The 12,729-nt window shown below is 44.2% G+C and overlaps 1 protein-coding gene across 5 annotated transcripts in view; it reads right to left on the bottom strand.

Annotated features, from left to right (window-relative positions):
- MAP4K5 (mitogen-activated protein kinase kinase kinase kinase 5) overlaps window positions 1-12,729 on the bottom strand; it is a 71,065-nt gene that overhangs the window by 34,587 nt on the left and 23,749 nt on the right. For all 5 annotated transcript variants that reach the window (XM_072866233.1, XM_072866232.1, XM_072866235.1 and 2 more), the window contains exons 4-5: window positions 1,562-1,652; window positions 317-381 (exon numbers count right to left, since the gene is read on the bottom strand). In XM_072866233.1, coding sequence (XP_072722334.1) covers window positions 317-381; window positions 1,562-1,652 — 156 coding nt within the window. The remainder of the gene's footprint in view (window positions 1-316; window positions 382-1,561; window positions 1,653-12,729) is intronic.

The following is a 12,729-nucleotide window of genomic DNA, read 5'->3' as shown; positions in this document are numbered from 1 at the left end:
GGAATAACTCAAGCTCTTTGGGTCAGTCCCCTAAGCATCATGGAGAAAAATAAACAGGGTGATGATTAAAAAACAAAGTATGTTCCACCCTAGAATGACAGCGTATTAGCCCAAAATGACGCTCCCCATATTTGAGAAGTGCTCTTCACAAAGTCTGTTGACTGTAGCTAAAAACTACTGTTCATGCCCTAAGAAAAAAAACACATGCAGTGCCCGGCCAGTACCAACCATTCCCCGTTAGTTTGCTTATTATTTATTTTTCTTCTTTGCAGAAAGCTTCCAAAAGGTACAAATGTTAAAATGAGCTTCAAAGTACCATGGTAAATGTCTTGGAGGGATCCCCCACCGCAGTATTCCATGCATATCCACAGCTTCTCACGGCTATCAAAAGAAAGTTAAAACACAGGCATCAGAAGCTGATTGATCTGTATATAGAACACAGTTAATAATGATGATTTAAAGTATTTTCTGTTGGTCTTGATCACTCTTTGTTAAAAATACACATTCTGATACATGACTAGCACTTACACGTTTTACATGTTATTAATAATCTCAACATAAATTCTCACCTATCAAAATGAAAATTTTATGCCAAACTCACTGAGAAGCCTTTAAAAGTTACCAGACCTAAAAGGTGTTGCTTTAACTTTGACCTCCTCACTGCAATAAAGAACATGCAGAAGAAACACCTGAGGTTTATCTGCTATCAGCAAGATTACATTAGATAAGATTGATACTGCGAGTTTAGTGTGTTAAATTGAAATTACCTAATTTATACCTAAAAAATTTTCACGGCCTCCAAAAAGGGTACTGGGGGTTTGGAAATTTAGCCATTTTGTCCCATTTGAAGTCCATTTGGGCTGTGCAGGTTACTTAAAAAATGCAGCCCTCCAAGAAATCTAAAGATGAAGCCTCGTAGAAAAAGACCAAACAGGCGAAGTGGTGATATATATTCCCACAGAGCCAATTGATAAATGGCAAGAGTTCCACAGAAATGGAAAATATTCCCCAGCTTTCTGTATAACATTTAACGTGTGCACTTGAAGATGCAGCCAGCTGGCATCACCTTGTTTCTGCCTCTCAGTACGTCGCATCTGTTACACCAGGATTATGAAAAATGTTATTACCAGCAGATCAGATTTAGTGTTTTGCTCTTACAACTCACTGGCTATACTTCTCTAGCACACAAGACTACCATTAAATAAAATATCTAAAACCAACTCTACTCTAGATAAATAGTGAGCTCGTTTTATATTAGAATTGATAAACTTTTAAAATCTGCCCCGCAAGTGAGTAGGATTGGATATGTTGTAAGAGTCTCTAGGGGAGAAGTTTCTTTCTGTTCCTAGTGATAAAAATATTCCAGCTTTTTGGCCAGCAGAGAAAACAAAGTATTAGTCACTTTTCTTTTCTTTTTTTTTTTTTTTTTAAAGCCAACTGGGAACCAACGGGAATTCAACCTAGAGAAGAACACTGAGAGAGGATATTAAGTACTAAACCAGACTGAGCATTGTCTTAGGAAAGAACCAGCAGAAATGCAGGTATAAAAAGTGGGGTTTACCTGAGATAGCTCCCAAAATAGGCGACTATGTTGCAATGTTTGCATTCTTTAACCATATATATTTCTTGCTGTATCAATGAAAAGTCATCTCCTGAAAAACAGGAAGCAGCCACGGTTACATCACACCCAACCGAACGTTCAAAGAGATCCGAAGGTACCCACATAACTCACAAAAACAAGCTATGGACCTGGATAATTGCTAAGCCCTTCACAAGGGCTTTCCAGCACACCAGCCTGTTCAGCAAGAGTTATCTGCAGACAGCACCCTTCCACTTTCCGTCCTTTATTACAGGCTTTGCATGAGACACCAATACTTCTTGAAGATCAACAGAGAAGGGCTGGCCTGGTGGCCTGAACACGATCCATCAGCTAAGACAGCTCAGCACGCCCCGAGAGTGCTTTGAAAAGGAAGCAAAGGGATCCCGCGGTAGGATGGGAGCACATGAGAAAACGCCGGAGCAGCCCCGCTGTAGCCGTCAGCCCCACGGGGACACGGTGCTTGCAGCACAGGGGCCCGGCGACAGAAGGAAAAATCGCTGCAAACTAATTCCAGAGTCCCCTGCCTGAAACAAGAAGAGATCACATACCGTAGGCTCTTTATTAAAAGTATTTCATTTCAAAACGACTCTGCTAGAGCATATGGCCTGCACGCCCACTCAGCCACCGCTGACTCAGAAGAGAAGCACAGAGTCCTCAACACAGACTGCCTTGTTATGAGCGCGTTTGTGGATGAGGACAGCTACATAAGCACATTTGCACATCCTAAATATCCTTTGCAAAAAAAAAAAATTACTGAAAAATAGATTATGGCGAGAGCAATAGCCTCGCATGTTTCTGCCTCTAATTTAAAAGGATAAAAGCTGTCATAAATTTAAAAAAAAAACAATTACTTTATAGATGCAATGAAGCGCACTGAAATATCTGAGAGCTAGGGAAAACACTGGTATACTTTTATTAAATCCCATTGAGAGAATTTCCAAACAGAGGACATTCTCCCCAGAATCTCGAGCTCAAACCCGGCAGCTCTGCTCCCTGAAGCTCAGGGCAGGCTTACACCCAGCCCAGCGCTGGGGCTCCCACGGAGGCACGCATCAGCTGGCTCCAGAGGATCGGCCTGAGCAGCAGCGACGTATCAAACAACATCAGCACGGCCGCCAGCCTCCCTCTGAAGAGCAACATCGCAAAAATCAGCCTATTAAGCCATCCTAGACGTGTGCCTGCTTTGTGACCATCCATATGTATACATCGCTACCTTTGTTCTTCTTCTGGCATGAACAAAACTTCTGTAACAAGTTGCAAGACATGAAAGACTAGAATTTACATAAAGATTTTAGGTTTTAGGTAAAATGCTGCTCCAGACAGTATGGTAGCTACCGTGTTCTCTCAAGGAACAAATTGCTTTGTATGTTTATTTTTGTTTAAAGTTTCACTAGTAAAAGCTATCCCCTACCATCAGTCAGGGACACGCAACCCAGAAAACATGTACTGCTTTGTACTGCTCCCCTTAATTTATATGATTTTTGACAAGTCCAAGAGGTCTCAAGTACTGCTGTAAATTCTCTTTGGATTCTTCACGTGTTTATTTAACAAGTAACAGCATAGCTAATATTTTTAATAACCTCTTTCAAAACAGATGGTTTTATTTGCTGGGCTTTGAAGCAACTTCCCTGAGCGACGGTGTCACTGGTGCCCGCAGGACCCACAGCAGCCAGTACTGATGTACAGCCCCACGGCATTTACCATCCCTTTGGAAACCCCGGCTCTCCAGACATACACCAGTACGTAGTGGAGCAAAAGAAGTGCCAATTTGCTATAACGATTTCCAAATGATCACAACCTTTACATTTCAATGACTACTAGACTTTTACTTAAGAAAATAACTACAAAATACAAAGGTAGAAAGGAACACACTCTTATGAACACAACCCTGACTGATTTCAGTAAATCTTCAAGGGCTTCTTGAAGTTGAATTGTACGGAGAAACACTTCACCAGGGCAGGAAAACATTAGTAGAAGAGTTTCAAATGTCAAGAGTCTTTTTTTAAATATAAGTAGTATTTTTTTTAATAATGAAAAAAAGAAAAGGCAACACGATTTCCATAAATTTAGCACAGATTTCACACTGTGCTTCCTTGCTGTATGGGTTACCTTTCAGCTACAACTTTGCCTGAATTCATGCACCCTGCCTATAAATGATTACTAAGAACAAAGGATTTCTGAGTTTGAATCAGAGGGATTCATTCTTCCCATTTCTCTGACAAAGTTCCTGAGGGAAATTGTTGAATGCTCACAGATAACCAACTGGAGCATTTTAAAACTGCAGAATTTTTTCAAGGAAGTCCAATCTAAGCAAGTCTGAAGGCACAAGCCTCCCACCCCACACCACAGAAGGTACTGCCTTTCTCGAACGCTACTAGCTGTCCACGAGTTCAGAGTATCGAATGCCAAATACCCATGCTCTCTTCTTAAGCTGCCATCTTCAAATCAAGCCATCTTTGAGATGTCAGAAGCAGCATTTCAGAACAGGTAGCTACTGTCACATGTGAAAATCACGCTTAAGCAGCTTTCCCGTAACAGCAAAAACTTGTCGGCAGCAGCCGGAATTGCCCAGCGATAGCACATCAACTGGGCTGCCTAGAGCAACAGGAATGTCAGTTCTAGGAACCGTGACTGATGGGGAAAAATTGAGGGAAATATGGTGATTTGGGCTAGAAAAAGACTGACAGTAGAAAAGATAACCTTCATGCACATAAAAGATATCAGTGAAGGGGGAAGAAGGGATAATCCGTTCTCCAGTTTTATGATAGGACAATTAGCAATGGGCTTAAATTGCCTTAACCCACATTCCCTGTACAGATGAAAAGCTTTTCCTACCGGGGTAACATCGCAACACTGAACTCGAAGGGATGGGAAGCTGTGAAATTTCCCACCACTGAAAAAAAAAAAAAAAAAAGAAGAAAACACTGAACAAGTACCCATCAGGAGTGACTCAGGCTGGTCCTGCCTGTAGCAGAGGGAGACAGAAAAGGTGACCTCTTGATTTGCAATTAATAAATGAAGAATCTACGCAAGAAATGGGGCTACCTACCTATTTCTTGAAGACCAACAGAGTCTTCTCTTACCTACAAATGCGGTTACCTAGGAAAAAAAAAGGATCTGGAAGAGGAAAGGGGGGTGCAGGCTGAATACAGACAGGGAGCTGATAGAAAAGTAGCAAACAGATGGAAAGAAGAGAAGTATCCATGAGAAAAGTTTGGCTAAAATATGTAGAAAATGATTCTGAAAGATTAGACACAGAGATAGGAGAGAAGATGTATAGTCGTTCAAAGACGACAAGAATGAATTCAAAACAAAGGAATTCAGAGTTTCCAGGCAGCTGGAGTATTAATCTTGGCAAGAGACACTGGAATAGGGCAAAAATTAAATATCCTTGGATAGCACAAAAAAAAAAAAAAGACAGTAAGACAAAGAATTTGTAGAAAATACTTCATCAAGAGGGAGACAGCGAGATAAAAAGAATTAGATCAAAGGTGACAATATATCCATACAAAGAGATTTTCATCTGTTTTAGTCATCAGAGATTGCTTGATGCTAAATAACACGGAATCGGAAAAATGTACTTTTTGTCTACTCACATGTTTGCAATTATGGCTTATGTGGCATGCCGAGCAAAAAAGCCGTTTAGGGAGCTGCCGTAAATCACACGAGCAGCGTGGTGAGTCACTGCAGCTTGCTACTATTATGTAATTTTACCTCTGCAGCGAGACACACGGCACACAACAGAGCGTTACAATGGAATATTCTCCTCCGATCACTGCCCGCGGTCGAGGCTGCTCTGCTTGGCACAACCAGCTGCTTGTTCTCCAGCACAGCTGGCAGGGAGGAGACTGCTGAAACTTGCAGTCGTATCATCATGTGATGCGAACCGATCAGATTTCAGAAGCTAAGCAAGGTAAGGCCTAGTAAACTCATGATAAATCCATGTTTAAATGGGAGATCATTGAGAAAACTGACAGCCCATTAACACTTGTGAATTATTCTACTTGCAGACGCTACTTCTCACCTGCGTGGAACTGGCATGTATAGATGTCCTGCCAAGTTGCCCTAGATGGAGAGTATGTGTGTGTGCCGGATCCACGTACCCAACTGCAGCACGGGAAGGCTCTGATGGCTCTAGTGCCTATCACACAGCGCTATTAGGTCTTCTGAGCATGCCTGACCTTGATGGTTTTTAAGCAAGTTTACTCCTGGTCATATTTTCATGTGCTCCACTGACTGCTTTGAGTGGTCCCATCCTGCAAAAAGACCCAGGGCCACTTCTCACAACTCCTCCTGGGTCAGCTCTGAATCGCTTTAGTGTCCAAAAGGCTCCTCAGAGGAGAAATTCATAGTTACTGTTTTAAATTGGTTTATTCTGCATTACTTCGGTGCTGCATCACAGGGCTGATGCTGTGCAGGAACAGAGGGAGGGAGGGACAGGCAGCGTCCAGGGCTCCCACACAACTGGGAGGAGGGAACTGACGGCATTTGGAGACATTCATGGTGTCACCAAAGGGTGGGACAGAAGGACTTATTAAAGGGCCAGACCTTCAAGGTGCCAGCCAGCGTGCCAGCACGCCTGCCCTGAGCCAGTGCCCTCAACATGCAGTCCTCACAGGCCCCAACACGCCAGACGGACACGTCAGGCTGCCTGGCAGGAGGCGTGACGTGCACTCCAAAGCCTACCCGCCAAGCCTCTCTGGGGAGCTTGACTGTAGATACTTTGCAAACCTGTGATTTTTAACACTTTAATTAACATTTGTTATTTAGAAGCAAGATGCTGTTTAGCAACAGGACCGGGTGGACACTGCTGCACGGGACGCTGAAGGATGAAGAGAAGGGTCACACCATTACTGATGAGCCCAAATGCTCTCACTGTGTTCGTACAACTTGCCCCAAGAGACGCCCGCCTCCTGAGTTAGCAGAAGTAACCATTGCCTCTGCTGCAACCATTCCTCAAACGTTTTTTATTTCAACAACCTGAGTTCCCGAACAAGGAGAGAAAGCCCCACAGGAGTGACAACTTTGCAGAAACCATTCACCCCAGTATACAAACTCCACAGCCCAGCAATACCCACAGGTCATCAGCTCCTCTGCGTTGACTTCCAGACACCCCCATGCTCCCCAGTTCTCAATCACTCACTCCAAACCACTTTCCTGAACCTCTTGAGGGTTCAGTCTCTGCTGACGAAAGGGATGGCTTTCCCAAAAGACAGGTTTTTTTCTTAGACTGGAGTTTTGCTGCCAGTCTTTCCCCTCTATCCTCACTAAGTTTAACTCCCGAGACAGTTTCCAATCCCCATTTAGATAGCTTGACACGCAATACAACTGAATGACAGCCCCAAAATATTTCTGGGGAGGTGGAGAGGATGCAAGGCATTACTGTAGTATCCCATCGCGTAGCTCTGACACATACAAAACTCCTGCTTTCTTCACCACCCTGCAGACCTGCACTGCTCTTTACCGACCATTTTGAAAACTGAGAACAATCCTTTTAAAGTTTCACATCTTTAAGAAGGGGAATAATTTAAACTGCATTCAAGCATCCGAGCTGTTTTATCCATACCTCTTTTCTCAGGATTCAAGGAAACCTGCAGTCTGACAGAAAGAATTTAAATTCCCCAAACTTGAAGCTCAGAAACTTGATTCCAAGCAGGAAACAGCTATTTGGAAACAATGATGTTTCCACCAGCAAATTTTACTGCCAGGCAGCTAGCTGCAACTGCTAACCACCGATGGTACTGATTATCTCTCCACCGATATAAAATATTACCGATGGCAACGCGCTGCCACAGAAGCACGAGCTCTGCAGTAAGTAGCACACAAGCATTTGGAGTGACACCAGAAACACCAGAAAAAATTTCCCCGTGTATGTTCTCTTCTGCCCTGCTTGGATCCTATTTACGAGCAGCCATGTCAACATATAATCTATATTCCTATTCCTTAACCCTTTCATCTCTTTTCCGCTCTCCTTGCCTTATCTACTTACTGTTGTGCATCTCTGCCTGTCACGATCCCATCTTTACTCTCCCTTCTCACCACTGCCATCTCACTATTGCTATTTTTCTTCATGTATTTTATCAAACGACGTGTCCTCCTAATCCACCCCTTTGCAACCTGCCTTCAACCCAAGTGCCACCTTCCAACTAAAATGTGTGATCTTTCAGCTTCTTTCCTACTCATAATACCTCCTTCCCCCACCACAACCCCTTCTGCTGGCCTTCTTCATCCAAGAAGTTCTGTGTTGTAAGTGAAAGCTTACGCTACATGGAAACATGAGCTCACCCACGCTGGATACACACATTTCTGAAAGAAGAATAGCAGATTATAAATGCATTATAAGCATGCAAAGTAAAATTAGACCAGAAGTTAAATTTAATCAAAAAAAGTTAAAGTTAAATTTCAATAAGTTAAATTTAATCAAAATGCTGGGCACTCTACATTGAAGACCACGCTGCCTCTGTTTTGCTTTGCGTAGGCTCCCCAGGCAGGCTGAGCAGCTGTGCGAGTCTGCGGCAGTACCACTCAGGACACGGCACGGCACAAGGCGATGTCCAGGCTTTAACGGCTCCGGCACACTTGGAAGCTCAGGTGTTCAGCCCTGGGTAACTCCTAGACAGATGCAGCAGCGGTGTAATGAGCTGCACGCCCAACTCTCCCAATAAAATGGTGTTGGTGATGCCAGGCTATGGTGATGCCAGCCCGATGCCACGGGAGGCAGCAGCCAGCAAAGGAGCACAGGAATCAGAAGCAAGGTCTTTCGGCAGTGTCTGACCAGCCGCTGTTCAGCGCATAAAACCTGCGCCTATTTAAACCGCCATGTACAAAGGACATGATCCCAAGCCTGGCCAGGTTACACAACACAAGGCAGTGAAGGTGTAAGCGGCACTGAAGTTATTTTCGTATTTCAACCCCAGGCGCTGCCAACAACAGTTCAACCCCTGCAGGCTTAGTTTAAATAAGCCTCAGGCTTGTTCTTCTCCATAGCTCAAAGCATCTCTAGGGAATTTATTATACAAAGAATAAGGCTGCATTGCTGCAGTACCCTTCTTCAGTCCCCAAAACGCCCTGGACTGACAGTGCAGCTCTGCTGTGCTGCAGTCGTGATCCAGAGAGGACAAACCCCCATCGCAGCCTGACTCAGCCGCACGGCTGTGTTCCTACACGGAATACGAACCTCCGCACCTGAACCATGAGATAGAAAACAAACGTAACAAACCAGACCTGGCTTTGAATGTACCGAGCACAGCACATCTCACCTTTGGATGATTCTTTTCCCTTGTACAAAACCCCTTGAACAGTTCTACCTCCAGTTTAAGATCCAGCCTGAAATAGGTAACTGGCTACTTCTGGCCTTTACAGGGATCTCACACAGAAAACACAAACATTGGGCCAAACAAAAACCAGCAATGAGATTGCTCTGCAACCTTGCAAAAGGCACAGAGCACGACAGATTACCGCCAGCCCTCCGAGTGTCAAAGGTCTCCGAGGGCACCATTTATCATTACAGCAGTATTTACAACAGACATCAGTAAACTTTTAAATATTTTATTACATCTTCCTAGGAAGAAAGTTCTATGGCAGAGAACTACACTGGCAAATAGTTACCTCTTTGTATTGACTCCCCTCTCAATTCATCTGCTAAACCCATAGAAGGAAGTGGCTTTAGTGTTTCAGATGGTTTTGGCTTCTACGCTGCTGAGTACAGTTGGATTAGTTTCTGAAATAAAATTGGCTCCCAAATTATTTGAAGCATTTGTACTCAGTGGATGCTGGGAAATGTCATTAGCGTGCCATAATACTTCTGCCTAATGCTCTCCAAAGTCTATGCCAAAAAAAAGTGAAAAACACTGTCTATTTTGATTTTAGCAGCACAGCTTAAGTAACTGTGGTAGCAGATCTAATGTACTGCCCAAAAATTCAAATAAATTAATGGCAGTAACCTTTTAAGTAGAGAGCTTATTTCTTTTGTCTGGAGAACAGACAAAGGAAGGTAATAGCAGATGAAATAAAATATGTATTCATGTTGGGGTCTCGGCTGCAAGTTGGAGTCTCTTCGCCTACCAACTCCCTCGCTACCTGCAGCAGATGAGGGAGTAACACAAACAAACCACAGTTCATCCCCGCCCGCCATTTCAGCAGTTTTGCTAGGTCTCCCAAAATACTGCCATCTTATTGTGTGCAGTTTCTTGCAGCTTTAATTCAACGCATTCCTCACCTCCTCTGGGGCACTCTTCACTTCAGAGTCTTTTGTCTTCTGCTCCCAACTCCCCCGTCTATGTATTAACCGAGTGCTGAGTTTGGAGCTCTTATTTTTCCATCCGCTAATTAATTCCTATCTATGAGCCACCTCCTGCTCCGCTCCAGAAGATGCTGTCTGTAACTCACAAGCCTATTTCTCTAGTGACAAACTTACAAAATTCATTACCAGTCTTCTTATAGCTGTGCCCTACGGTCTGACAGGAGCTCGTGCTGGTGCTCGCAGGGGCTGCCCTCCCCGGGGGACCGCCAAAGCTAGCTGCAACAGCTTCTGACACTGGCCTGGTCCAGGAATTGATGGTGCTCTGCAAGTCCTACAAAGCTATTCAAAACCCTTAAAATTAGTCAGAACATTGAAGCAGGGATCAGCTGATTTTTTTTTTTTTTTTTTAATCTGGAAGATTTTGAACTGCCATGCCTTCCTGCAAAGACAGTAAGCTGGTGCCCAGCCCAGCCACCCTCCAGAGGCAGCAGACATCCCAGAGAACTAAAAATAAGTAAGTAAACAAATGCTGTGAACCCTCCTTAAAAACAAAACAAACCCCCAACAAGATCTCTGCCGAGAGGCTGTGGGTGTACATGCGATGGATGGAGATCAGGTTGGCAACGTTTAGAAGACGGATTAAAAAACAAAACCAAAACAACCTAGAAGAAACCGCTTTCCTGTGGCAAGTCAGACCAACAACATAATGGAATATGTAAGATGTGGTCATCAGTGCTAATTAAAATGGGGTTCTCAGTAGTGGTGACTTTGGGCCAGAGCCTTGCACTTTTCACTGTAGTGGTTTAGCAGCACCGAGCAAAGGTAGGAGCTGCTCGGCCTCCGTCGGTTCCTGCTCTTCCCTCAGCTCTAACAGCAGAGGATTCGGCCTCTGCTTCAGTTCAGTTTTCAAAGCAGTTCTTCAAATTCACCATAAAAACAGACCTACTTCACGGGGATCAGGTGCAGCAATGTGAACCCTTGAGAAAGCCTCTCGCTCCATTAGCAATAGGTTAATACCATCCTTTTTCTGTCATTAAAGCATTGCTCTGCCCCATCGGAGACCTGCTGGGAGATAAAACCCAGCGGCAGTTCCCTCTCCCCGGGACCACAGCCCCAAACACTGGCCACAGCATTTCACATGCTGCCAAGCAGGGGCTGAAGGATGCCTGCTGTGGCTTCCACAGTGTTTAACATTGCCTAATTAGTCTTACTGCTGCAATCCACGTACGTAAAACCAGCCCTGGTTCGCTAAGGCAAGGTTGGTGGTCACAGTCACCCAAAAGCAGTGGTTGTAGCTTCTCCCCTGAGCCTCTCCACGCTTCTTCCACCTTCAGCCTTCAAAAACATCTCTTTGGCTGCACAGTGAAGTGGATTGCAGAACCAACCAGAATTAAAAGTTAACCCTGCACTGAGTCAGGTATGGGGCCCTTCAGTCCTGCATCCCGTCTCCAACAGAGGATGCCAAGGAAGTATTTAAAAACAGACCACACAGGGATGCTTCCCCCAAACACCCTCCCCACCTCCAGAGATTTATGGCTCAGAAAAACCTCTCAGTCATAGATGGGATCTTTGTATTTAATAGTCTTTCATGTATTTTTCTCTCACATAAATTTGTACAGTTGCTTTTTCCACCTATGTGAACACAGGTTAATACAATGAGGAGTTTCACAGCTCTTGCAGAGAAAACCACATTTCCTTGTTGCTCGGAGCCTGCCATCCGTTCGCTGTACCCACTGCCAGCTCAGTCCCCTCATCTGCTTTCACCTAAATACACACCCTGGTACAAGGGACGCAGTACCATGGGGAGTGGATGAAGCACGCAGGGCCAAGAGAACTATCCTGCCCATTGCTGTGTACCGCCTTTCAGTTCATAAAAGCAATCCCCAAACAAGAAGAAAACCCACACTGGGCACTGTGTTAAATAATCAGAGGGCAATAGGCAGTTCTGCTCCAAAGAGGTTACCACCTAATGAGATCAAACAGCTGAGGACTGAAAGGACCACTGAAGGAGTCAAAATGGCTTGTAGAGGTCACACTGGTGGGAGTCAAGGCCATGCCCGAGGTTTTGCCCGCTGACCACCACTCTCTAGGTCATACGATCATTAACTCTGGTGCAAATAGGCAGGTTCAGAAATTCAAGACATTTATGTAAAGGGCCTGCACCACAGCCACTGACATCTGAACCGTGTGCTGTGCCTGAAGCTGGATTTGCAGAAGACCTCACCGACTCTAGAGAACGAGAGCTGCCACGGAAGCAGCGGTACCACCAGCACAGCCTGGCTGCTCTTTGCTTGCTTACCTGAGCTGGTACACTTCAGTGGAAACTTCAAGAAAGAAGGAAAAGAAAAGCTAAAGAATCAAGCTGAGCCTTTCTTTTCATTTACTTACTGGAATTTTTCGAATTTTTCCAACTGAAAAAAATGTTCAGATTTCAGAAACTTTTAACTGTTAAAAAAATAATTTAAAAAAATCACTCAGAAATGAACAGCTAGGTTCATGGGAAATCTTACATCAAGCAGTCCAGAGGACAACATACTTTAATTGGATGTGGGAAACCCTGAACTAATTCTTCCACGATCATTTTACAAAAGAGACTAGCCATCACCCTGAACACCAGGCAACAGAGTCACTCTCGTGTGCTGTCTAAATCAATTCATGCTTAATTTATACTAAAAGTATATGAAAAGTTTCAGCAGAAATCTTTAAAACCACCTTGGAATGCCTTATAGCAACATCCTGTGAGGAGGGAGACGCAACTGCCTGTCTTCATTGTAAATAAGACAAAGATGGGTCTGAACTCCTCTTCCCCTATATTCTCCAGCCACGTAACAGACGGGGACTCCCGCTGTCTTCCTCTCCCACTTTATAACTGGCACTTCAGTCTCCC

This window comes from Ciconia boyciana, chromosome 6, assembly GCF_034638445.1.
Source record: "Ciconia boyciana chromosome 6, ASM3463844v1, whole genome shotgun sequence".
Classification (NCBI taxonomy): Eukaryota; Metazoa; Chordata; class Aves; order Ciconiiformes; family Ciconiidae; genus Ciconia; species Ciconia boyciana.
Note: the sequence above shows the minus strand (reverse complement) of the source record. Positions and strands in the feature narration are given on the sequence as shown.